Below are 25,351 nucleotides of genomic sequence, written 5' to 3' on the forward strand. Positions count from 1 at the left end.
CACTTTATGTGTGTCAATAAACAATGCAGTTAACTATATACACATTCCAATCTTTAACTTTCTCTTTTGCAAAAAAATGAATAAGTGGAACTTTTTGTAATATTATCAGGCTACACACTACTAAATTGCAAAGCATATTTTGTTAGTGTAGCAGTGCTATAGCCAGGCCTCAACAAAATGGCACAGCACCCTGCTGCCCCAGGGTCCAACGCTGCACCCTTTACATTATGTAGGAAATTTTATGACAAGTTTTAACAACAAAATTTGATTATAAAAATGAAACTAGTTATATTTACAAAATACATGATGTTAAAAATGTAAATACAATTTATATGAAATTTATACTAATAAAACACTTGGCTGTATTGAAAATATGCCACAGGGATATTATGGCCACACACTTAAGTGCCCTGCTGCCAACTTATAATCATCCTGATCTTTTCAAATCCTAGATTGATCGCTGTACTGTATGCTCCTCTTCTTCAGATATGGAGGATTTAGAAAAGAAGCTGAAGCAAGCTGTGGTACATGGGCAGCCAAGGACCCACAGGCCGTGGAAGAAAATACTGATTGTTGTAGAGGGAGTGTGGAGGTATGTGGAGGTCATAGGAGAATGTTTTAACCCTTTACCTCTCAGATACTAACTTTGATGCATTTGTAGTACCTTAGAATATCTAATGAAATTAAAGAACTTTATAACAAGTTTCTTCAAGTTGAAATGGCTTCAACCATAAGATGCTGACGAGCAGCAAACAGCATAAACCTGAACAGACTGCTGGTTGCACATAGCCATTTTCACTTTGCTTTTGAGTGAGAAAATATTAATAGTTCTTGTTAGTGCATTTGACTTGAAAGTTAAGTTGCTATGTTTGCAACTTAAAACTTGGAGTTTCAGAAATCATTAGATTACATGTGAAATTTTTTGTCATCAGGATTAAACACAATGGTAGATAAATTTTAGCACATGTTAATTTCCTTGCATTTCATTGATGATATCACATGTTTTTACAGGGAAAACAATTATAATTGAGCCATCCTCTCGGAAAACATTGTTTAATTCATGTGCGTTATGTATCGTCTAAGATTAGCCGGTGCAGTTTGCACAAGCTTATCTGGGGCTACACTTTCTTTTTTTATGTCAAGAAAGTTTCTTCTAAACAAAAATCAACCCAACCCTTTGCATGCTGGGAAATTTGTTGTCTGCTTAAATGTCTTCTGCTGAATTTCTAAAATTAGCATTTTCTTTCATTTTTTTCAAAGAATATCAGAATAGCAAACAGTTTGGATCCTGATGAGACGCCATGTTCTGTGGCGTCTCATCTGGATCCAAACTGTTTGCAAAGGCCTTCAAAATTCGGTTCCAGCACTCAAAGGGTTAAGGCAGAAAGTGTTTTCCTTGATTATCCTGTGAAGACTTTACAGGCTTATCAGGAACGACACTTTACGCACATACATTGAGCCTCGTTTTTATGAATTGAAGGCAAAAAATGAGACTTGACAGAACGAGGCTCAATGTTATCATCTGTTAATCAATTACAGCATGGAAGGCTCGGTGGTGTGTTTGCCCGAGGTGTTGAGACTCAAGAAGAAATACAAGGCGTACATTTACCTCGATGAGGCTCACAGCATAGGGGCCATGGGCCCTCGGGGCAGGGGTGTGGTCGACTACTTTGGGATCGACCCTCGGGACATTGATATCATGATGGGCACTTTTACCAAAAGCTTCGGCTCTGCTGGAGGCTATATTGGTGGCACAAGGGTGAGTTTGCTTTATTAGCCCTTGACCACTTAGATACCTATTGTACGCATTTGTAGTCCCTTAAAAACTTACAAAGTAAAATTTGATTAAAGACCTTTCTTACTAAATTTTAGTTGTAAAGGCTTCATTTCCAGCCCTTAGATACAGATGAGCAGGGAACAGCATAGAAATTAAAAGACTGTGTGTGACTAACTCACATGCAGTTCTGGTTTTTATTCTGTTTGCACAAAGCCATTTTCACTCTGCTTTTGAGTTGGAAAGGGTTAATGTTGTTATTGTGTTCAAGGTTGGCCTAAAATACCAAAAGTTTTTTGTTATTAACAAGAATAACAACAATTCGTGTCACATTGAAATAGTTTCGTTGGAAATTTTTAAAGTATGTTGCATGCAATCATCTATAACTGAAGTTTAATATTGAATAAATAGTTATGGTTTACTTTGGTCAGTTGAGTAAGGCTATCACGTTTAAACGGTCGCGTTTCGTGTTTTGCTCATAAACGTTTGCCAAAACAATAAACGTTTAAACGATAGTCAATATCAATATAATAAATATTTGGGTGCAAATAACGTAGCCGACTAGCCGTACGAAGTATAGCGACGACGAACTGGGAAATCCGGGTACTTGCGGTTAATCCGGGCTACCCAATTTGGCGGTAATTTATTTCTGATTGGTTAGAGGATGGCACAGACATGAACGAAAACTAACGGAAAATCTTCGCTACTTTCCGAAAATCTTACAACATTGCAACGAAACAGTGCGTATGCCGCCATCTTGAAATATTTTAAGTGATTGATTTGCAAAGTGTATATTGATTATATTATTAATTATATAATTGATTATATATTGATTACATTTTTGCTAGTTAACTGGTTTCATTTTCTGCGGTCGAACAATATGCACATTGTATTTCATGTGCAAAATACGTACATCTTTTTCGGAGTTTCGTTTTCGGATGCAGTATTTTTCATCGATTTTACATTATTTTCGACATTCATTTTTTTATAGAATGACGAATACACATGTGGTGATACGGATGGTCTGGTTTATAATATTTTATGGTTTTAATATGACGTATTGCGCGAATGGGATATGCGCTGAATATTACTTCCGGAAATAATTACTATTTTTATGCCCCCCTTTGAAGAAAAGGGGGTATATTGCTTTGCTCATGTCGGTCGGTCTGTCGGTTGGTCGGTCCACCAGGTGGTTTCCGGATGATAACTCAAGAACACTTGGGCCTAGGATCATGAAACTTCATAGGAACATTGATCATGACTCGCAGATGACCCCTATTGATTTTGAGGTCACTAGGTCAAAGGTCACAGTGACCCAAAATAGTAAAATGGTTTCCGGATGATAACTCAAGAACGCTTATGCCTAGCATCATGAAACTTGATAGATAGATTGATCAGGACTCGCAGATGACCCCTATTGATTTTCAGGTCACTAGGTCAAAGGTCAAGGTCACGGTGACCCGAAATAGTAAAATGGTTTCCGGATGATAACTCAAGAACGCTTATGCCTAGAATCATGAAACTTCATAGGTAGATTGATAATGACTGGCAGATGACCCCTATTGATTTTCAGGTCACTAGGTCAAAGGTCATGGTCACGGTGACCCGAAATAGTAAAATGGTTTCCGGATGATAACTCAAGAACGCTTATGCCTAGAATCATGAAACTTCATAGGTAGATTGATAATGACTGGCAGATGACCCCTATTGATTTTGAGGTCACTAGGTCAAAGGTCAAGGTCATGGTGACCCGAAATAGTAAAATGGTTTCCGGATGATAACTCAAGAACGCTTATGCCTAGGATCATGAAACTTGATAGGTAGATTGATAATGACTCGCAGATGACCCCTATTGATTTTCAGGATTTTCAGGTCACTAGGTCAAAGGTCAAGGTCACAGTGACAAAAAACATATTCACACAATGGCTGTCACTACAACCTAGAGCCCATATGGGGGGCATGCATGTTTTACAAACAGCCCTTGTTAGTTTGGAAATGCAATGGTACTGATGCTTTTTAAACGGACATAGGGATACCGTTTAAACGGTAACTTTTTTTTTATTTCATTTAGTTTAAACGTTTAGAAAAATCTGTTAACGTGATGCCCTTACAGTTGAGTAGATTATTTTTTAAGCAAAATTATCATTGATATTCTTTTTAAGGTAAAATCAAGCAGCAGAACATATGTATATTTACAAACTTAAGTACACACATTGACTTGGCCTAATGCATGTGCCTTAAGTGATGTCTCATATAAGTTTGCACAGTCTGTACAACCAATCTGGGACGACATTTAAGGTACATGCTTTAAGCCCCATTTTCCCAGAATGGTAGGAAAAACCCTGCCTTCTAGTTCAAGTGGTGTATTTTACCTTTTTTTATTTAACAAGTATAAAACAAATGCTTTCTAACTATTCAGCTTCATCTCTCCATTCCAGAAACTGATCAACCACCTGCGCTGCAATTCCCACGCGGCTGTCTACAGTCCATCTATGCCTCCTCCAGTGGCCCAGCAAATCATCTCAAGCATGAAGATCATCATGGGGAAGGACGGCACTGGCGAAGGTATGTGGCTCATGGCAGCTTCATTCTAGTTTATAGCCTCGCTGTAGGAGAACTGGGCTTATTGCATGTGCGTAGTGTCATGGCAGATGAGCCTGTTCATCCGCACAGGCTAATCAGGGATGGCACTTTCATCTTGGACTGGTTTTTTGTGTAGAAGAGCTTTTCTTTAAACAAAAATTTCATAAAAGCGTAAATTGTTGTCCCTGATGAGCCTGTGTGCACATGCATTAAACCCAGTTTTTTCCCAAAAGAGGCTCTTATGGCCACCTAAGTATCACAAGGTCTGCTTGCTTGTACCATGTTAGAGAGACTCCTGTAATACTTAGGTGGTGGTGATATTAATACAATTTTCTTAAAAGTTACCTTATGGAATCTTGTAAACATATACTTGTTCAGAAAATAATTCAGGTACTTTATTTGTTTTATCATATAGATCTTTTCATAAAAATTTGAAATTAATGTTTTAAATATTTGTCAGTTCTGTAAGTGGTTTATGTATTTTTGTAATCCTGTTAGAAAATCTGTATTTTCTAAAGCAAGGTTTAATGTAATATACTTGGAAATGCAATCAAATCACCCCTATATTTGCCCAATGCTGCAATGACAACTGAACTGTTGCAAACTATCATCATTGACTTCCTGACCAAAGCACATGGCCGACAATGCAAATCAAGATTAAAAGATAAATTTGATCAGAAAGCAAGAACCTGAAGTGATTAAAATCGACTGCAAAGATAAAGATTTTGTTGAATATGGAGTCTGACTAACTCTTTCAGTGCTGGAACCGAATTTTGAAGGTCTTTGCAAACTGTTTGGATCCAGATGAGACGCCACAGAATGTGGCGTCTCATCAGGATCCAAACTGTTTGCAATTCTGATAGTATTCTTTTGTAAAAAATCGAAGAAAATGCTAATTTAAGAAATTCAGCAGATGACCTTTTAGCAGATGACGAATATCCCAGCATGCAAAGGGCTAACTCAATCTGCCAATCAGTTTTAAACTGGGTAACCAAATGTTTTCCTTTTTCGTTTTCTGAAGCGTTTAAAAACCTTAAATAAGTGGTCTGCATTTGAGTAAAATTGAAATAATCAGCAGTAAATAGCCATGCTAGAAATGAATATTTTGTAACAGCCATCAGTGAAATTCTCTTATATCACTGAAGAAATTTCTATAATCCCTCCGTGCACTAATTGTGTAGTGGACCGTGTGCAGTCAGGTATGACATGTGTGCAGTCAGGTATGACGTCTGCCCTCAATCCAGCTCAGATATTCAACACCATTTCTTGATGGATCTATATGTGTTTAGGCGTATATCCCATGTTGATTTCTGCCCATGTACATCTCCCTCCCAGTTGAAACTGCAGGTGTTTGATTTTCTGTTATGAGTTACAAATCTGCGATTGGACAGAACTTCATGTTTAAGAGTCTTGTTCTGGGACAGCTGCTTAATGCATGTGCTTAAAGTGTTGTTCCAGATTAGCTTGTCTACACAGGCTAATAGCTATTTTGGGACAACTCTTTCTGCCTACCTTTTTAGCTCACCTGAGCACAACGTGCTCATGGTGAGCTTTTGTGATCGCTTTTTGTCCGTCGTCCTTTGTGCGTTGTGCGGCGTCAACATTTGCCTTGTAAACTCTTTAGAGGCCACATTTACTGTTCAATCTTCATGAAATTTGGTCAGAAGATTGGTTTCAATGATATCTTGGATGAGTTCGAAAATGGTTATGTTTGCTTGAAAAACATGGCTGCCAAGGGGCGGGGCATTTTTCCTTATATGGCTATATATGGCTATATTAAAATCTTGTTAACACTCTAGAGGCCACATTTATTGTCTGATATTTATAAAACTAGGTCAGAAGATTTATCCTAATAATATCTTGGACGAGTTCGAAAATGATGCCAGTTGGTTGAAAAACATGGCCACCAGGGGGCGGGGCATTTTTCCTTATATGGCTGTAGTAAAACCTTGTTAACACTCTAGAGGCCACATTTATTGTCCAATCTTGATGAAATATGGTCAGAAGATTTGTCTTAATGATATCTTGGATGAGTTCGAAAATGGTTACTTTTGCATTAAAAACATGGCCGCCAAGGGTCGGGGCATTTTTCCTTATATGGCTATATAAGGCTATAGTAAAATCTTGTTAACACTCTAGAGGCCACATTTATAGTCCGATCTTCATGAAACTTGGTCAGAAGATTCATCCTAATAATATCTTAGACGAGTTCAAAAATGATGCCGGTTGGTTGAAAAACATGGCCACCACGGGGGCGGGGCTATTTTCCTTATATGGCTATATTAAAACCTTGTTAACACTCTAGAGGTCACATTTATTTTCCGATCATCATGAAACTTGGTCAGAAGATTTGTCCCAATGATATCTTGGATGAGTTCGAAGATGGTTTTGGTTGCTGTAAAACCATGGCCACCACGGGGCGGGGCATTTTTCCTTATATGGCTATGTATGGCTATAGTAAAACCTTGTTAACACTCTAGAGGCCACATTTAGTGTCCAATCTTCATGAAATTTGGTCAGAAGATTGGTCTCAATGATATCTTAGATGGGTCCGTAAATAAGTATGTTTGCTAGAAAAAAATGGATTCCAAGGGGTGGTGCATTTTTCCTTATGGCTATAGTAAAATCTTATTAACACTCTAGAGGCAACATTTACTGTCCGATCTTCATGAAACTTGGTCAGAAGATTCATCCCAATAATATCTTGGACGAGTTCAAAAATGATGCCGGTTGGTTGAAAAACATGGCTGCCAGGGGGCGGGGCATTTTTCCTTATATGGCTATAGTAAAACTTTGTTAACACTCTAGAGGCCACATTTATTTTCCGATCTTCGTGAAACTTGGTCAGAAGATTTGTCCCAATAATATCTTGTTATCTCTAGTGAGCTACTTTGGGCCTTTCAGGCCATCTTGTTTGGTTTAGAATAGACTTCCTTTAAAGGAAACAATAAATACAAAAAGTATTGACCCTGATTAGCTTAGACGGACTTCACAGGCTAATCTGGGACAACACTTTTCGTTTATCTCAGGACAAGGCTTAAATTATCATTATCATCTCATCCGTTTTTCAATAATTACTCAGTCATTACCAACTGCAAGGAAATGTACCTAAAGTCGTTTATACCACTTAACTCATATCTAAAAGTTAAACTATCATAGTTTAATCATTTTACTAAATTATCTTTTACTTTTCACTGAGATTTTATCATAAAACTTTGTCTTAAAATCGTGACACTGAAATTACCATGCTGTTGTTTTTTTTAAGTGTATGCACTTAACATAATCAAGTTCATCCATCTTGAATGTACTTCTCTGATTTAATGATCAATCATTCTGCTTATGATTCAATTACTGGAAAATCATGAATAATTTTGGGGCATAAATTTTTGTTAATTTAATGGGTTGACCGATCCATAATTTTACCAAACACACATCTGCAAATGACCGAATCAACTTCCTCAATCTTAATTTCCAAAATAAAAAATTCACAAATTTAAGTGTCTGCAAAAATTAATTTTTTGAAAAACACTCAATATTTTGAAATTATAACAATTGCAGTATTAATGAAATTTAATATTTGACGAAGTATAATGGCCAAGTGCCAACATCAAAGGTTTAACTTGGTTAGTTTCAGTAATTGAGCTTATGTTTTTAATATGCATGACAGAGAGTTTATACAAAGAAAACTGATTTTGTAGAGCCATTGATTATTTTCAGAATAATGTCTTTAAGGTATTTTCAACATACAAAATAGTGATTGCCGTATCTCCATACATGTAAAACACAAATGAACAAATGAAAATCAAACACTGGGCAGTGTTTTCCAACATACTAGAATCCCAAAATGTGTATTGGAAATGTTAAATGCATTGAGAAAGCACTCGCTGTCACATGTCAGGTGTATGTGTGCATGTTGTATAATACGTCCATCACTTCAGGCTTAAGACGCGTCCAGCAGTTAAAGACCAATATTCGCTATTTCCGTCGACGTCTCCACGAATTGGGCTATATAATCTATGGAAATAGAGACTCACCAGTGGTCCCACTACTCATCTATTATCCTGCGCGAGCTGGGTAGGTCCATATCAGCATGTTTTAAGGCTCCCCTTCCCCCCATGTGGCCCCTTTTAGCGTTGTTTGTGTAGTCAGAGCTTTGACTGACACGTTTGAAGCCAGCAAGACTATGTGCTGGAACTTGAGTCCATGGTTGGTAAGGCAACTTTAAGTGTTAAGCCCGTTCAGCAGGGTTTAGAACATTTATTGTTTTACATTGTGGGCTTATCCATGTGAAAACAACGGAGGTTCACTGATACTGCACTGAATGGTAGGCTATTGAAGGGATTATGGGATGTTAATCAGTTTAGTGCAACTTGCACTGTTTAACAAGACTGCATGGTTCATGTACTAAGTAACATGGATGCAAACTTGTAACCAAGTAGGTGTAATCTCACAGAAACTTTAACTTATCACAAAGCCATACACTTTTTACAGGACAAAGAAGAATCTCTCAGCTGCGGGATAATGTTCGATACTTTAGACGGCGACTGCACGAAATGGGGTTCATTATTTACGGGAACAAAGATTCCCCTGTTGTGCCTTTGCTTCTTTTTATGCCGGCTAAGATTGCGTAAGTTTTAGAGGTGTAGGAAAGTTGTATTGAGTTGTATATAAGGCTGAGAGCAAACTTGTAGTTTTGTCAATAACATTTTTGCTGATTTAGTGCTTACTGTAAGAAAAATAGAATCTTGCATACATAATTTCATCGTTTTATTTCATTTTAACTGGATATTTATTGTTTTTTTCTTAATATCAAAACTGATCATGGGTGCATGAACACAGTTTAAAAATACAGTTAAAATGAAAAAAGAAGTACAGTCACCGTAAATTAAAATTTCATGGAAAAGTTCTTATTATCACTAAGACAGAAAATTACAAAAAATGCATTATGAACATGAAATGAACAGATCTGTTTGCGAAAATTACCAAAATGAAGTCCGTTCAAAGTTTGATGTCATATCATAGGGAACATGTGGGGGCAATGCTTATGTAGTATATTCATTTGACTTGTTGATCTAGTTAACTCTATTTGTGTAGTTTATATACTCCAATATTTTGCTATAGTCTGTATAAATGCAGTTAATAATATTTGAATATCCATTTGTATTTTGTATATCCAGGGGTGTGATTCTTTTTGTTGATAAGCAGATTTCTGCATATCCTATTTTCCCATGGGCCATTTTCTGAGATTCATGAACATTCTTGAAAAATGAGATGATGAGGGGTATGACCAATTGCATGGCATATTTCACAAGGGGACCCACCAATACTAGTAGCATATTGCATTAGAAGTACTTTTGAAAGAGATGCCATTGGCTGTTGTTGACAAATCTTCCAATAAAAAAATCATTAGTTGAAAAATTGTTTGTTATTTTCTTTTATTTCTTTGCAAATGATGTTATTCTGAATAAATGAAAATTATGGAAAGAACGAACAACTGTCACCAAATCTCGGTGATGGACAAATCAGTGGAAATTTGATTTAAAGTATTTTAAATTGGAATGGCTAGAAACAGCTATGGACAATTTCCAAATGGTTCAGGAAGTTCTACTGTCCTGGTAAGACAAGGTGTTTCATGTGAAAGAATCGTGAAGTACGAATCCAGTGGTATAGTGTCAATAATTGAACCCTGTACAAGTGGTGACCATTGTTCAAAAGAAACAGCATTTAGAAAAATGAAAGATTGCCAGCATTTTTATACAGGAAACAAGAAACAACATCACAAACATGAAATTCAGCTAAATCAGGGACCAATACAACCATATACGCCCATGACCTAATTAATACTGTTAAATTTGCATCTTTAGTATAAGTGGTGGAAATAAAAGATCTTTAGGGAAAAACATATAGCAAGTTCCACGAGATGTTTTTATTTGTGTGCCTGTTATAAGAGTTTTTCACTTCACGTTTGTCCAAAATCAGCCAACAGAATTTGCCCCTCTCGGATTTCTGTTCAATCACACCCCTGATATCATTTTATATTATATCATATGATAATATTATCCATTCCCATGTACCAGAGCATGTTTATACAATAGCTGCATTTACAAGACTCTCATTTGATCATTTCTGTTTGTTTTACTTAATACATTAAAAATCAATTTTTTGTTTGTTTGGCTTTTTTAATAAATTGTCATGATTCAAAATTTGGTTATGTTACCAGCAATTCTTTTTATGTATGCATGCAGAAATTCAGCATTAAGAGCAAGCAATAAGTTTGCTCCAACCTTCTGTTTGCGTTGCCTGTGTGTTCTTTGAGTTAATAGTTTTGCATGACTAATGGTAGCACTCAGCTTTATAGAACTCAGTAGAGCCTTCAGATCTTCACACAAAGAAGATACTTGCATTTTATAATTGATACAATTCTCATGATTTATAGTTTACATCACAGATATAAAGGATCTGACACGTTTTATAATGTCCAACTTCATTCAGGTCAATACTTAATTAGAATTAGCAAAGACATTTTCTTTCCTGATATTATTTCAGGTTGACGACGTCATTTCACAAAAATAACATCTTGCTATTGGTCAGTTGAATAAACAGTTGCCAAGGAAAAATACTAAAAATGTTATGATAACTTAATACATGTGTAATAGTTCTCTTACACAAGAAAATAGCTAAAGCTTGTGATAAATTGAGTTATTGTTCTTTGGTGAAGATCTGAATGTATTGGATTCTAACATCAGTGATTTTTTTTGCTTTTATTTGTTAGAGCCAGTGCCATTTGAATGTGGAAAACTAGCACGATAAACCGTGAAATTGGGAAAAATAGCCGATAAACCATGAAATTGGGAAAAATTAAGCATAATAAATATTATTATAAGTAACAGAATTAATATTGTTTTAAGTGCATGTTCAGTGGTTTTTCTAGCCATTTGGGGAAAAGGAGTCTGGTCAAATTTGATTTTTTTTTATCAATTAAAGTGGCAAATTTGGGAATTTTTTATCGACAAAAAAGGACTAAATTTAAATTATATATTTTGTAGGATGTTTAAAAATAAAGTTGAGAACTTGAGATAAGAAAACATAAATAAGTCATAAGAGACTTCTGTCTTTAAAAAAAAAAAAAAATGGGCTTTTTTTTTTGAAATTGAGGTCAGAATTTTGGGAAAAAACGTGGAATTTTGCAATTGGGAAGCAGCCGAATATCGGCGGTAATTTTGAGCAAAAAAAATAACTGATCATGGTGTTGCCCCACTGACGTTATAACTCCATTCTGCACACACACACACTGTTCTTGTGTAGTTGAAAAGCTTATGTATAAAGATTACTATATTTATGCTTAAATAAAAATTACTCTTAAAAATGCATTTTAGATGTTTATACAAAGTCCTGTCTTTAATTTTATCTATATAAACAAAATTAGATAAAATTAATCCCGAGTTAACTCTTTCAGTGCTGGAACCGAATTTTGAAGGCCTTTGCAAACAGTTTGGATCCAGATGAGATGCCACGTTCTGTGGCGTCTCATCAGGATCCAAAGTGTTTGCTTATCTGATAGTATTCTTTGAAAAAAATCGAAGAAAATGCTAATTTTAGAAATTCAGCAGACAACATTCTATCAGACAACAAATTTCCAAGCATGCAAAGGGTTAAAGAAATAATGTCTGAAATGTTATTAATTCTGACTTCTTACTTGTAAGTGGTTACTTGCTTATTACATGATGGTTGTATCAAGAGTCTTCTTTGATTTTTTGTTAGTTGTTAATGGCAAAAACAACAACAACTATACAATTAAACAAACAGTATTTTTGATAACGGCATCATTAATTTTGTTTAAGAAGATTAAAATCAAATTAATACCCTGGTATAAGTAAACAAACATAGGAAACTACCAAAATGTTATCGCACACAGTAACATGTTATGCTAAAAGGTTGCTTAACATATTTTTGTAAAATATGATACTTTTTGTGAATAAATACAAGTAATACCATGCAAGAACTGCTTATCGGTACAAAAAGTGTATTGTGAGGTTGTTCTTACATTCTATTTTCAACTACAGCAAGGAATGAAATATAATTTATTATGATTTTGTCATGTTCGTTTTTGTACACATTTTAACAATGTTTTTCCGTTTATTTATTTTCTGTTTTATCTTACTTTCCTCTTCATGTTCCCATAACTTATTGTTCCCTTTTAGTTTGGATCTGAACATTTCTGATATAACTCATGTTTTATTGTAGTTGAAGTTTCCATTAATTTGATCATAAACAGTTTATTTCTTTAATATGTGTACTGTACATGTGTTATAAAATCACCAATAATGCAGTTTCTCAATTTCTTTGCCTACTTTAGCAATTCTAATGTGTTTTTTAAATAATGATCATGTGTTTATGTACTGTGTCATGAATGCTGCTATTAAATATATGAGGATACACTCTTTCGGTTTCTTAAAAAATTAAACTTGGTTTAAGCAGTTTTGTGTAAATTTCTCCCGTGTTCATCACAATTTACATGTGTATGTTACTATTTAAGATATATAAGCATATAAATATATATTTATACATCAGAAAATTTGGCAAAATTATTTAGAGCCATATTATTTCTTTTGTTGCATTATTTCCCATTATGTTAGTTATTTCATGCATTCTTGTTACAATTATTTTTTAGCGTATGACAGTTCAAATGAATAAAGGTAAATAGGTTTAGATAAAACACACAGAACCAGTCTGAGATCAAAGTGCTTCAAGTAATGATGGCTGGAAATATCTGAACATCAGTGTTGAATGGTCAATTATTTCAGAAAATCCAAAGTTGATGTATTTTTTGCCATTTACATAGAGAATTTTCAAGTTTAAAATATTGATTCATTCAGATGTGGAAAATTGCTTTTAAATGTTATCCAATATTAGTGAGAGCAGATCATGAAAAGGTCGTCTTATGTGGGTGAAGGTCAAAATCAAGCTAATTTATTGTGAAAGTTCCACATCTTTGTTCAAAATGTCTGTTCAAGTATTATAATCAGCTTAAATTTTGGCTAAATGTGAAAACATTCCTTAGATCAAATTGTTTAGTAAATGGCTTGTTTATAAATTGTCCTTTTTTATTATTACAGTTATAACCCAGAACAAAAAATAGAAACAGTGTTATTCCTACTTTCTCATCCTTTATAGTATCACATCAGGAATCTTGATGCATTGTGTTTTGCATGGAATGATATACCTACTCCAGTGTTGTGGACCAGCATTGGCATGCTTTTGTTGAATAAATTACTGTCAAAGATCAAACATACATATAGGATCTGGCACAAGTTGTCATATCATACCGTATTTTATTAAACGAGTTTAGGAGTTTTGTTAGTAAGCGAAACGAATTTCCTGGACGAGTTTAATAAAATATGGTATGATATGACGAGTGTAAGATCTTTTTTTTATAAAAAAAAAATAAAAAATATGTTATGGTTGTATTACATGGGAAACAGGGTATAGCATGTGATAAATAATAATACGAAATGTAATAAGAATTGTATTTAAACTTATAAATATTATTTAAATGCATTTAAGACAATATATACATGTTTGAACATAAATACAGATAATTTACAAATATGCAAAGGTTCTACTGTCTGTTAACTGTTTATTTTTAAAGCGTAGTTTAAATGATGATATAAAATAGCCTTGCTTTTAACCACAATGTGTACATTGGGCCACGACTTTTTTTTTTATTGGTTTACAAAAATTATTTTGAAAATGGTCCATCGGGCGGTCGAAAAAAAAAAAAAAAAAAAAAACATCATTGGAAAAAAAAGTTAATACTAATAACATCAGAACAAAGACAACATATCTTTTATAACCTTAACACAGAGACAAAAAATCAAATTATGCAATGAAACACATCTATATCTTCAAATGAAATGAGTCCTAACAGCACCTTATGTAACATCAGGCAATTTTAAACACTCCATTACATGACATGCGTTCTTCTCCCATTAAAACGAAAAACTGCGCTTCATTTCCATAATTGGATGCGCACCATTACGCAATGCGATGCCCGTTGCATAAATCTTATATAAGATAAACTACTCATACACAAATTACTCGGTATGTGTTTGCTCTTACTCGACTTATGAGATCGTACATGAAAAAAAAATCGAGGTAGATCGATCCATGCGTCGTCGCGGTAATGTTTGTCAAAGTTGTTGTTGTCATGAAAACTCGTTGATTTACAACGCAAAACGTCTTATTTGAACTGACGCGAATTAATTTAATCATATTTGTCAACTTCGCTTTTGCTTTATTTTGATAATTTAATCCAAAGTTTAATGTTAGCAAGTGTTTTTTTTTACTGGAATTGTAAACAAGGAGTCAGTTAAAGTCTTCCGAAAATGTGCAGTCTGCGTGAATTGACAGTTTGACGTCATCAAAGGAAAGCCGCTTTCTGTCGGAAGCAATAAAGCGACGAATTTCGCGCCGAAAAAATTGGCTTCCTTTGTCTAGCAATCAACATGCCGAACCAATCGTGTGTTTGTTTCTCAATTGCAATCCTCCAATTTAATAAAAGCACGTGCATAGCTCCGCCTTCGAATCTTTTGCAGAGAACGGAGGCGGAGTTAACGGTTAATTGAGCTAGTGTTTTACACAAGTTGAGTTCCGATTTGCCGAAATTACTCGGCCCTAAGCATTGAAACGACAAATACATTTATCAATGATTTTCCGAGATATACCGATTTGTTCCGATTTCCAAACTTTCTGTACAGTTCCTATAAACTATGGCGGACGTGTTTACAAAATTCCTAAACACATATATCGTAAATAATGGCAGTGTTTTATTGGATTATTTATACTTATTATCAAATACTATCGGGTTTGTTTAATATAATTAACATGTTAAACAATATAGTTGCGTCACAGACACGGAAATAAATTTTGATGGGGTCGACATTTGACTGACGCTGATTTTCTTATTGTCTGTAATTTTTACCCGAAATAAATTTTGAGAAGTGCCCATAAAAGGACTGGTACATAATGTGTCACATTGAAAAATATCCCGATCTCTGCAATATATGTGAACCAATCGTTGATTGTACTTATTTCATTTTATTCGCAACCGTACTCAAACCGGATCGTTTTTTTTCTCATTTCGCTCATTTTGCAGTGCGGTCGGGAATAAAATAATTAAAAAAAAGACGATTTTCCGATTTTATTTTTTTTCCCATTTTCCAAAAATTAGGGTCGGCGGTTTTGTAAACCAAGAAATATAAAAGTCGTGGCCTTGATCTTTCCCTCAATACATGCCTGGGACATGCATTAATATATTTTCAGTATGTTGTGAAAAGTTATGGTTGCAAACCAATTTACAATCTCCTGACATATATAAATTCATAATTAACAAAGTGACCGTAAAATACTTCTGATGAATCGCCTTTTGGTTCTATGGCATTTTCATTAAATTGCATCTTTTTTAGTTGAAAATATAGTGATATTAGATGTTACCAACAACTTTTTTTTAGTATCCCTTCATTTCGTTGTACATGTATATGGATTTGTTGTATCAGGTATTCATAGTATGTCATATAAAGTAGTACAACAGCTTTATTATCAAATCTAAGCTATGAGCATTTAGTTATGGAAATGTTAAGGATATTGGGTGTCACTTATTGATAGGTTTGTGTGTTTACCAATAATTATCAAGTGTCAGATGTAAGTCTGAAAGTATCTTCTGAACTGGCTGTTTCATAGCATGCTGTGCAATCAAATTGTGCTTGTTATTCATATGTGCCTATTTAATTAGAATGATCATGTTTTCAACATCAACTGTGGACTGACTTTTTGTTTTTGCCGAAATAGCTAGTTCAGTATTGATATGAAGACTTTGATAATTGGATTATTTGCAAACACAGATTAATGAGTAGTCTTTTCTTGACTGGAATGCTGGAAATGGTTTCTGGAGCTAGATAGTTCTGACTTTTCACCAGAAGTATTTAAATGAGCCTTCTTTGGGGTTTATTGGGCCAAATGCAGGTGCATAAAGTGTCTCCGCAGATTAGCCTGTACAGGAGCAGGAAGGGGAACCAGAAAACAGCAGGGCCCAGCTCCCTGCTATCCTACTCTAGAGCAGGGCCCAGCTCCCTGCTATCCTACTCTAGATCCCTTATTATTTGTGTCTGTTTGTGTTATTTTTTTCTGTCCACCAATAAATATTGTGTCACATTATGACATTATGCCATGAAGCATAATATAAGATTGTATTCAGAACATTTTATGTATTTGCCTTTCTTATTACTGCTGCTTACTTATTAAATATGGCGATAGCTTTATATATATATATGTGCTGTATATAAATTTTGTGTTCATACATGTATACATTATATTAGTATGTACTGTACATTTATTGTGTTGTTGCCCTCAATTAGATTTAAACTAGCACAATACAGAACCTTACTTATTGTTTGATTTGTATGTTAACTGGTATAGGTGAATTAAAGGCAATGGTTTGTTGAATGTATGTGACTGAATTGTAGTTTAAAATGCAATTTCGCTCTGAAAAGTAAGCGAAACAATAAGATAAGCATTATTATAATGTGAATATATAGAAATATAGTGAAAACCATGTACACAATATGGTGTACAGGCGTTTTAAGTTATAATCATGCATACATGTATTTTCGACATTAAAAGATACAAAATTTACAAAAAGTATGTTTGTCAATATGAAGCATTTACCATACACTTGCCTTGATGAATGCATATTATATATTGAAATGCATTTATGACGCATTTATAAGTGCCACTGTTGTTAAAAAATTAATGTAAGGATAGCCCACTTAAAACGCTTTTATTGCATTGAAACACGAACTAAAAGCCATTGTTGTCCCATGTATGGGAAACAGTTCTAAATATAGAATTTAAAAACTAATGACCACCTATCATAGTAAGCCGGTCATGCTTATAATAGTGTCCAGGTATCGTCAACTTAACATTATATTTAGTTTTACAGTTGTTGACTTAAAATTATATTTAGTTTAACAGTTCTCAACCTAACATTATATTAATTTTTACAGTTGTCAACTTAACATAATATTTAGTTGAACAGTTGTCAAAATAACATTATATTTAGTTTCACAGTTGTCAACTTAACATTATATTTAGTTCAACAGTTCTCAACTTAACATGATATTGATTTTACAGCATTAACATGGTGTTTTTACATATTTTTCTAATGACAATTTAAGATTAAAGATATATCAGATCAATTTCTTCAGTTTAATAAGTTGGTAGTTGTGTTGACATTATTATCTTCCTATTGATATGCTGTTAATCATTAGATGGGCCTGATTTTACAAGAAGTTTCTCAATTTTTTCAGGTGCTTTAGTCGCGAGTGCTTGAAGAGAGGCCTGGGAACAGTCGTAGTGGGTTTTCCCGCAACGCCTATCATCGAGTCTCGGGCTCGGTTCTGTCTCTCCGCTGCACACACCCGGGAAATGGTTGACAAGGTAAGATGCTTCACTGTTGTTGAATTCTCATTAACCAGTAGACAAAAGATCATGCCTGTTTTCTGTTTGTCAAATAGTGTATGTCCAATGAATTAAAAAAAATCTGTTGTGTAATGCACCCACATGATGATATGTGGATTATTAGGAGATGTACCCTTTACCACTTAGATACGTATTTTGGAACATTTGTAGTCTGGAACCCTCAGAAAGTTAAATTTAATTAAAGACCTTTCGTACTTGATTCAAGTTTTAAAGGCTTTATTTCCAAGCCTTAGATTCTGATAAGCAGCAAACAGCATAAAACCTTAACAGACTGTGAGTTACTCACAGGCTGTTTTGGTATTATGCTGTTTGCACATAGCACTTTTCACTTTGCTTCTGGGTGGGAAAGTGTTAATTAATCAATGATTATCACAAGCTGAAAAGCTATTGTGGTTTAAAGTCTAGTTGAATACTTGTGACAAGTTTTAGTTATAATTAATGTGTTAGACATTTGTGGAAAACTTGGTTTTCAAAACGGCTAACTTGAATCTATAATTAAAATTAATTACGATTAGTTAGAAGTGTTATATTAAATTGATATCTTGAATTTTATTGGGAGATTAATTGTTTTTTATAATTTATTTATTGATATTTAAAATTCACATAATTTAACAAAAGTTGAAAATTATTTTATTCTTAGTAAGTATGACAGGTACATTATACAGCCTTGTAAATAAATATAGTGCAAGTAAATAGTAACTAGTGTATTAAAAATGTCTATTTTGAACGTGCCCTAAATGTTAAAATTTACCTTTTACAGGCCCTAGACATCATTGATGAAGTTGGCACGTTGTTGAAGCTGAAGTACTCTCGTATGGAGGTGCCCCAGTGGTGTGAAGATGACAAGAATGCCAATGTCCCCATTCACTAACAGTCCAACTGTAAGTAGAGAAACATGTACAGGAACCGACCTCTGGGAAAACTGGTCTTATGCTTGCGTGTAAAGTGGCGATGAAGATTAGTCTGTGCATTTTACACTGGCTAATCAGGGTTGACACATTCCACCTAAACTGATTTTTGACTAAGAAGAGACTTCCTTTGAATGAAAAATACAATAAAAGGGGCCAGTGTTGTCTTTGATCAGCCAACAGCTAACCTGGGAAGACACTGAACACACATGAATGAGGCACGGTTTTCTCAGAGCTGGTCTCACATGACTGTGTTTGTTTTAAAATAAGATTGGTTAAGTTTGAGATAACGCAGAATAAATCAGTCAATATTTGGTTCATTTCACATTTCATGTCATGCAATGTTTACCTGCAATAAGACTCTTCCTCTTTATAGAATTTTTACTTGTGTATTTTCCAATGAACTATTAATTTACATACATTATGGAACATTACAATATCAACAATATACATACTCAGTATTCTATGTAAAAAAAAAGTTGAAGAATATTCTTCCCCACTTAAATAACATTTTCCTTTTAATTTTTAGCCATGGCAGATTTTTTACCATGTTGAGCGAGTGTTATGGGAAGGAAGTACTTCGCTGGCCAACGTCCTTTGGTATTAGAGAAACTAAGGAAGTAAACATTGACCAAAACATCCTGTAAAGTTCAGGCTCTTCCAGAAATAAACATTGTGATGTTCAACATTTAGAATCATCCTTTCCTAGCAGATTGAAATTTTAATATAAGGTGGGAATAGGATGGGGGGGGGGGATTTCTGTAAAACGGGTAATTTAAAGGATATAAGTAACATTGAATTCATGTATTCATCAAGGAGATTTTTGTAATTAAGTTGTTTGATAGAAGTGGATCTTTTTTTCTGAATACTAAATATATCTTTGAAAAATAATTATCGACGAACAATACCTATTCACAATTATTTAAAAGGATTAACAGCCTGAAATTGTATTTGTAATTGTTTGACATTTTTGTCACATAAATTAGTATGCAAACTGTTAAGGATATTACTCTATTGGAAAATATATGTATTTATAAATGTGTAGATAAGCTATAGTGACACTGTTTGTGACATTCGTCTGTGTTGTACCTGATCACCTGATTTTCCCATATCATGGGCAGTGCAGATGAACTTAATTTATTCACAAAATATTGAATGTATGATACTTAATATGTACTTTTGTCATTAAAATTAGGACCAATGCATTCTTAGATTTATTGCTCAATTAATGAATTTCCTTGCCCATCTTTGTAAAAAATCGAACTCACCCATATTTGTTAAGGATTTTTTATTATCTTATTATTTCCTTTTCATCTAAAAAATCTGTGACTAATTCATCTTTTAAAGCAGAATGGAGTGCTTAACATCTTTTCTGTCGAAGTTGACCACACTATTATTTGGACCTTGCTCTGAGGAAATGGGGCTTAATGCATGTGCGTACATTTCCTTCAATCACTGGATTTTCGTTAGAAGCAACTTCTTTTGAACAAAAAATAATGTTGAAGCAGAAAGTGTTTTCCCAGATTAGCCTGTGCAAATAGTACAGGCTTATCTGTTAAAACACTTTACAGATGCAATAAGCCCTGTTTTCCCAGAGAGCATCTTACATCTTTATTGCATAATTCTGCAGGTCAGGTCATGCATAGTTCTTAAAATAAATCAAAACGAGTTTTTTTTCAAGCACATGTAATTCCGGTACCATAACTATCATTTGGAGACCTTTTTACATAAAATATTTGTTCATATAGTATGTTAGTATTATAAGTGTTCCACACATTGTATTGAATGTAATTCATACCCACAAATTGCAGGGCTTGTGATTGAAGAAATCCATATCATTTTTCTACAGTGTGAACAGAATGAGAGAAATTTAAGTGTGAAGTTGTTTAAATTTATTTGGAAATGATTACCATATGCAACTGCTTCATGATCAATCTTTATGATGTATATCAACACTTTGTGATTATTACCCAGAGCATTTCACTGTTGTTTCCGTGGTTACACAAACACATCAGGCAATGTTCAATGCAATTGCAACCTGGTTAAAGTTAAACATTTTTTAAAGCCTTAATAATGTAAAATTCCAAGGCAAACTGGACTTTGTTCAAAATCGACCAAAATGTTCAGGAATTGTTTGATGTTTTTAAGTTGCTGTTTAGATTTTTTTTTTTAAAGCTTAAATAAAAAAAATATACCAGGTTGCAAAATTATTATGTTGTGATAAAAATAATGAAATAATAATTTGTTTACAAATTATGTATATTGAGTATATTTTTAATATTAATATGTTTACCATAAGAAGTGATTTTCTTGTTTAGTTTATGTTACCTTTACTTACTTTTGTGGAATTTTACTGTACCGTAAATTGTTATAAAAAGCTATTTTGAGCATGTTAATTTTACCTGAAAACTTGCATACTATTGTATTAAAAGTGAAAAAGTGATGTTGAAATGAGAGCATTTGATTTACTACAAATTAATATGAGCTTAGCTCTGGGAATATGAGACCAAATACCTGTGCGTAAAGTATTGACCTATATTAGCCTGTGCAGTCCACAGTGGGTGCAGGCTAAAGTGTTCCCAGATCGCAGCTCATATACTGGTATAAAATTAACAAAAAAAAAACAACACTTTATCATCAGTGATATTGATGCTTTTCTTTTTTGTTCCATCAGTCATTTGATGTATAATTTGTTAATTGTTTTGATTGCATGATATTCAACTGGTAATTGTTTTTTACATCTTACCAAGCAACAATTAATTAAGTGCAATCGCAATGCCTCACAACTTGAGATTTTTTGCAGTCCCATCGATTTTCATGTTATGAGATGCTCTTTTCATGGTCACCTAATTAAATGTTTGAAGGCAAGAATTCAGTAAAGAAGACATAAAACCGATGACTTAATTGCTACAATAATCAATACCAAGTGAATGCTAATACTTTTACAGTACTGTATAGCCTGAGAAGGTTTGCATGTTGTTTTAAAATTATATTTCTACAATATGTGTTACCTGTTTTTCCTTGTTTATGGATGGTTGTTTAGTGTTTTGAAACACGCTCTGGTAACACGAGCCCTTTTTTCACAGAGCGCTGCTCGTTTGTAAGCGAAAAATGGAGAAAATGTTTTGTGGTACATGTTGATAGCACGTTCATGTTGGTGTTATTGATAAATGGGGCACATGGTCTGTGCTATTTGTTCAGCAGAAGGAATCTCATATTTATGTTACTCTGTATCATATTTAGCGTTCCCTGCTTTGGAGTCGTTTGTGTTTGCATCTGTATGAACTAACTTTCAGTAGACATATATTGGTATACTGATTTTCCTGAAAATTTGTTTGTGCGTTTGTTGGACAGTGCCTGTGAGGGACAAGATCTTGTTATCATTGAAGAATTAGTATGGAGTCTTTTATTTCATTAATAACTGTATCTACTTTATTATTTATTAAGATTCTTTGATGTATTTATTTGCAATCAAATGCAGAACATCGTTTAATCCAAGGCTTTTGTATAAAAAAAAGATGTGAGAAGAGCCTTTTTTCTAAGAATGGCTGTTTTTTATATAAACTTTTTTATTTAGACACAACGCATGATAAATATTCTTAAAATTAATTTTGACAAGTAAAATTGCCAAAAGTGTTGGGGAATTGGGGAACTTTATAGCCTTTTTATGTGAAAACTGACCTTAATGCATGTGTGTGCATTGTTATCTCAGGTTAGGCTGTGCAGTCTGCCTTTACTGGATTTTTCCTACGAAGAGACTTCCTTTACATGAAAAATACCATTAAAACAGAATGTCTCGTCCCTGATTAGCATGTGCAGACTGCGCAGGCCTTTTTGAGACCATACTTTTAGTCCAGTTTTCCCAGAACAAGGCTCATTTTTACTCTGATCATTCTGTAAAAAAGTAAGCAAAGTGTGATTAAAAAACTTGTTAGGAGACAGGAGAACACCATGTATGTAAATAGTTAATAGAGTTGGTTTAAGCTATGATTTCTGTTTTCTGTTAACTGTTATGGTTTCCAGTTACTTTAATTGTTTATTATTATATAAGCACTGTAATCGGATATCTGTCCGGGTTTTCAAAATTCCATTTAGCTATTGTTATGTTTGGTGTATAAAGAAGAATTTGTTGCATAAAAAAGACTCGTATTCACAACATTTAGGTGTTCAAACACAAAATGATGGAACGCATTGTTAAATTGTCTGATGGAAAGTCTTTGCAAGTTATCAGATTTTTTATTGAAATGATTGTTTACCATTGATCCCCCTTGCAGTCCATTATTTTTCTTTTGAGGAATAAAACAACATCAAACACACAATAAATACTCAAAGCAGTTATCATTAAAGCACATACTTATTGTTTTAATACATTTTTATGGTATTTTCATAATTTATTTGTTGTTTGCAATTGTTAACATAATTCTTTGAAATGTCACTTTTCTGTTCATCTTTTCATTAATCATATACATTTATTTTTGGATTTTTAATCATATAGTGAGATTTTTATGTGGTTATGTTTCATGTTATAACTTAGAATATAGTTTGTATGTATTACTTGTTATATTACCTGTAACACTGGTATAAATCATTTTTGTAAACCTTATATTGCTTTCCACCAATTACTGCAGGTACCAAATACTTATTTTGATTCTTTATTCATTTTGCAGTCAGCATGTCTGTATACATGTATTAGCATTCACTACTGTTATTCTGTACGCCAATATTTTACCTGTATTGTCATGTTCTGTAAAGACTTCATTTCACAACCTGTACCGTACAATATTTACAGTAGTGTCACATATAACAGATTTGCTTTACAAAGTGTGTTTATGTTAGTGCGTTTGGGAAATAAAAAACACTTCTAATGATTGCAGTTGAAGAACATTTTGGACAAGTTTGCCTCTCCAAGATTAAATGTCAAGTTTGCTCATGCCCTTATCACATTACTTGTTGTTCAAATACTTCAGAATACTGCCGTTGATATTGATTTAATTATAAATTTATAAAAGCTAGTTATGGTTTTAATTTAGCACTTTTTTATCTTTTGTTTCTTTGATGTGGTTGGCCAAAAATAATGATCAACAAACTACCATACAACTTCTAATAACCAATGATGTTAGGACAAATTTTGGGGTGTTCTTAGTCCAAATGTTCCAACTGTTGTGTAATGACTGTTGGGCAAATTCTAAATTGACTATTATCAGATTCCCTCGAATGTATGACGATGTTGCATGGCATGCTCAAATCACATTTGATCATTAATTCACATTTGTTTTTTTTGTAACTTTCATTTCAATGCTTTGATTACAACGCCTAAGAATTGCTGTGATGCTTATACATGATTTCCAAAGCTTTTGTCATCATATTTTTTGCCAAATGATAATCATTCCCAATTATTCATTCCCAATTTTTCCTAACACGATGCACGCAAGTCATGTGTAGTGTTTGCATTTTTCCCTTCCTTAGTTGATTGTATGTTTGCACTTTAGTATGCAGTGAACAAATTGTTTATATTTATATGTTTACACTGTACTTTCTATTTCTACAAATAAATTGTTTCGGTTTATTTCTTGTTCTAATAAACTTGAAACGTGATCAGTTATTTCTGCATATGTACATGTTGATGCTTTACAATATCCACACATTCTCCTGTAGTCAATACAGATGCAAGAGTTACTAAGCACTCTACTTTGTAAAAACAGACAACACAGCGTTTTTTTTCCTATATTTATACTCGGAGGTTTTGTTTATGAAGGAATTTAATCATACAATAACAGTATTTAAGCATAAAACATTCCAATGAATAACATAAATCTACAATGGGATATTGAAGAGAACAGCACAATATATAAGGTTTTCTAATACGGCGGACGCTGTGATCTCGGTTATCATTTTGTTATATGCCATCATTTGAAATTGAAGTTAATGTCTTGATTGCTAACTACAATTATCAAACTTCGCACATAGGTTAGCTATTATGTCTACCCCTTTATTACAGGGTGGTGATACAGTTTGAACCAAGTTCTGCGAAAACAGGACTTAATGCATGTGCATAAAGTGTAATCTCCGATTAGCCTTACAATCAGCACAAGCTAATAAGAGACTGCACTCTCCGTCTGGACTGGATTTTTGCTAAGAAAAGATTTCCTTTTAATGAAAAATACCATAAAAAGGAGTGTCACCCCAGATAATTACCTTTTGCAGACTTGCCAGGCTAATCTGGAATAACTACTATTTACGCACATACATTAAGACCCTTTTCCAAGAGCCTGGTTGAAAGATATAGAATTCTGCTTTGATATAGAAAAAATATGTTGTATACCACAATATATCATTATGAGCATGTGTCGTTTTAACCCTTTCAGTGCGGGAACCGAATTTTTAAGGCCTTTGCAAACAGTTTGGATCCAGATGAGACGCCACAGAACGTGGCGTCTCATCTGGATCCAAACTGTTTGCTATTCTGATAGTATTCTTTGAAAAAAATCGAAGAAAATGCGAATTTTATAAATTCAGCAGACGACATTTTAGCAGACGATAAATTTCCCAG

The 25,351-nt window shown here is 33.8% G+C and overlaps 1 protein-coding gene across 3 annotated transcripts in view; it reads left to right on the top strand.

The window, feature by feature from the left end:
• Nucleotides 1–24,396, top strand: part of LOC127873217 (serine palmitoyltransferase 2-like) — a 43,376-nt gene extending 18,980 nt beyond the window's left edge. For 2 of the 3 annotated variants that reach the window (XM_052416981.1, XM_052416980.1), the window contains exons 7-13: nt 487–592; nt 1,540–1,759; nt 4,213–4,339; nt 8,296–8,431; nt 17,722–17,851; nt 18,654–18,774; nt 19,331–24,396. In XM_052416981.1, the coding sequence (XP_052272941.1) occupies nt 487–592; nt 1,540–1,759; nt 4,213–4,339; nt 8,296–8,431; nt 17,722–17,851; nt 18,654–18,764 (830 nt within the window). In that variant the 3' untranslated portion in view covers nt 18,765–18,774; nt 19,331–24,396. Of the gene's footprint in view, nt 1–486; nt 593–1,539; nt 1,760–4,212; nt 4,340–8,295; nt 8,432–8,848; nt 8,985–17,721; nt 17,852–18,653; nt 18,775–19,330 lie in introns of all 3 variants that reach the window. The other variant, XM_052416979.1, reaches the window with a different exon arrangement.
• The last annotated feature ends 955 nt before the right edge of the window (nt 24,397–25,351 follow it).

Source organism: Dreissena polymorpha, chromosome 3, assembly GCF_020536995.1.
Source record: "Dreissena polymorpha isolate Duluth1 chromosome 3, UMN_Dpol_1.0, whole genome shotgun sequence".
Lineage (NCBI taxonomy): Eukaryota > Metazoa > Mollusca > Bivalvia > Myida > Dreissenidae > Dreissena > Dreissena polymorpha.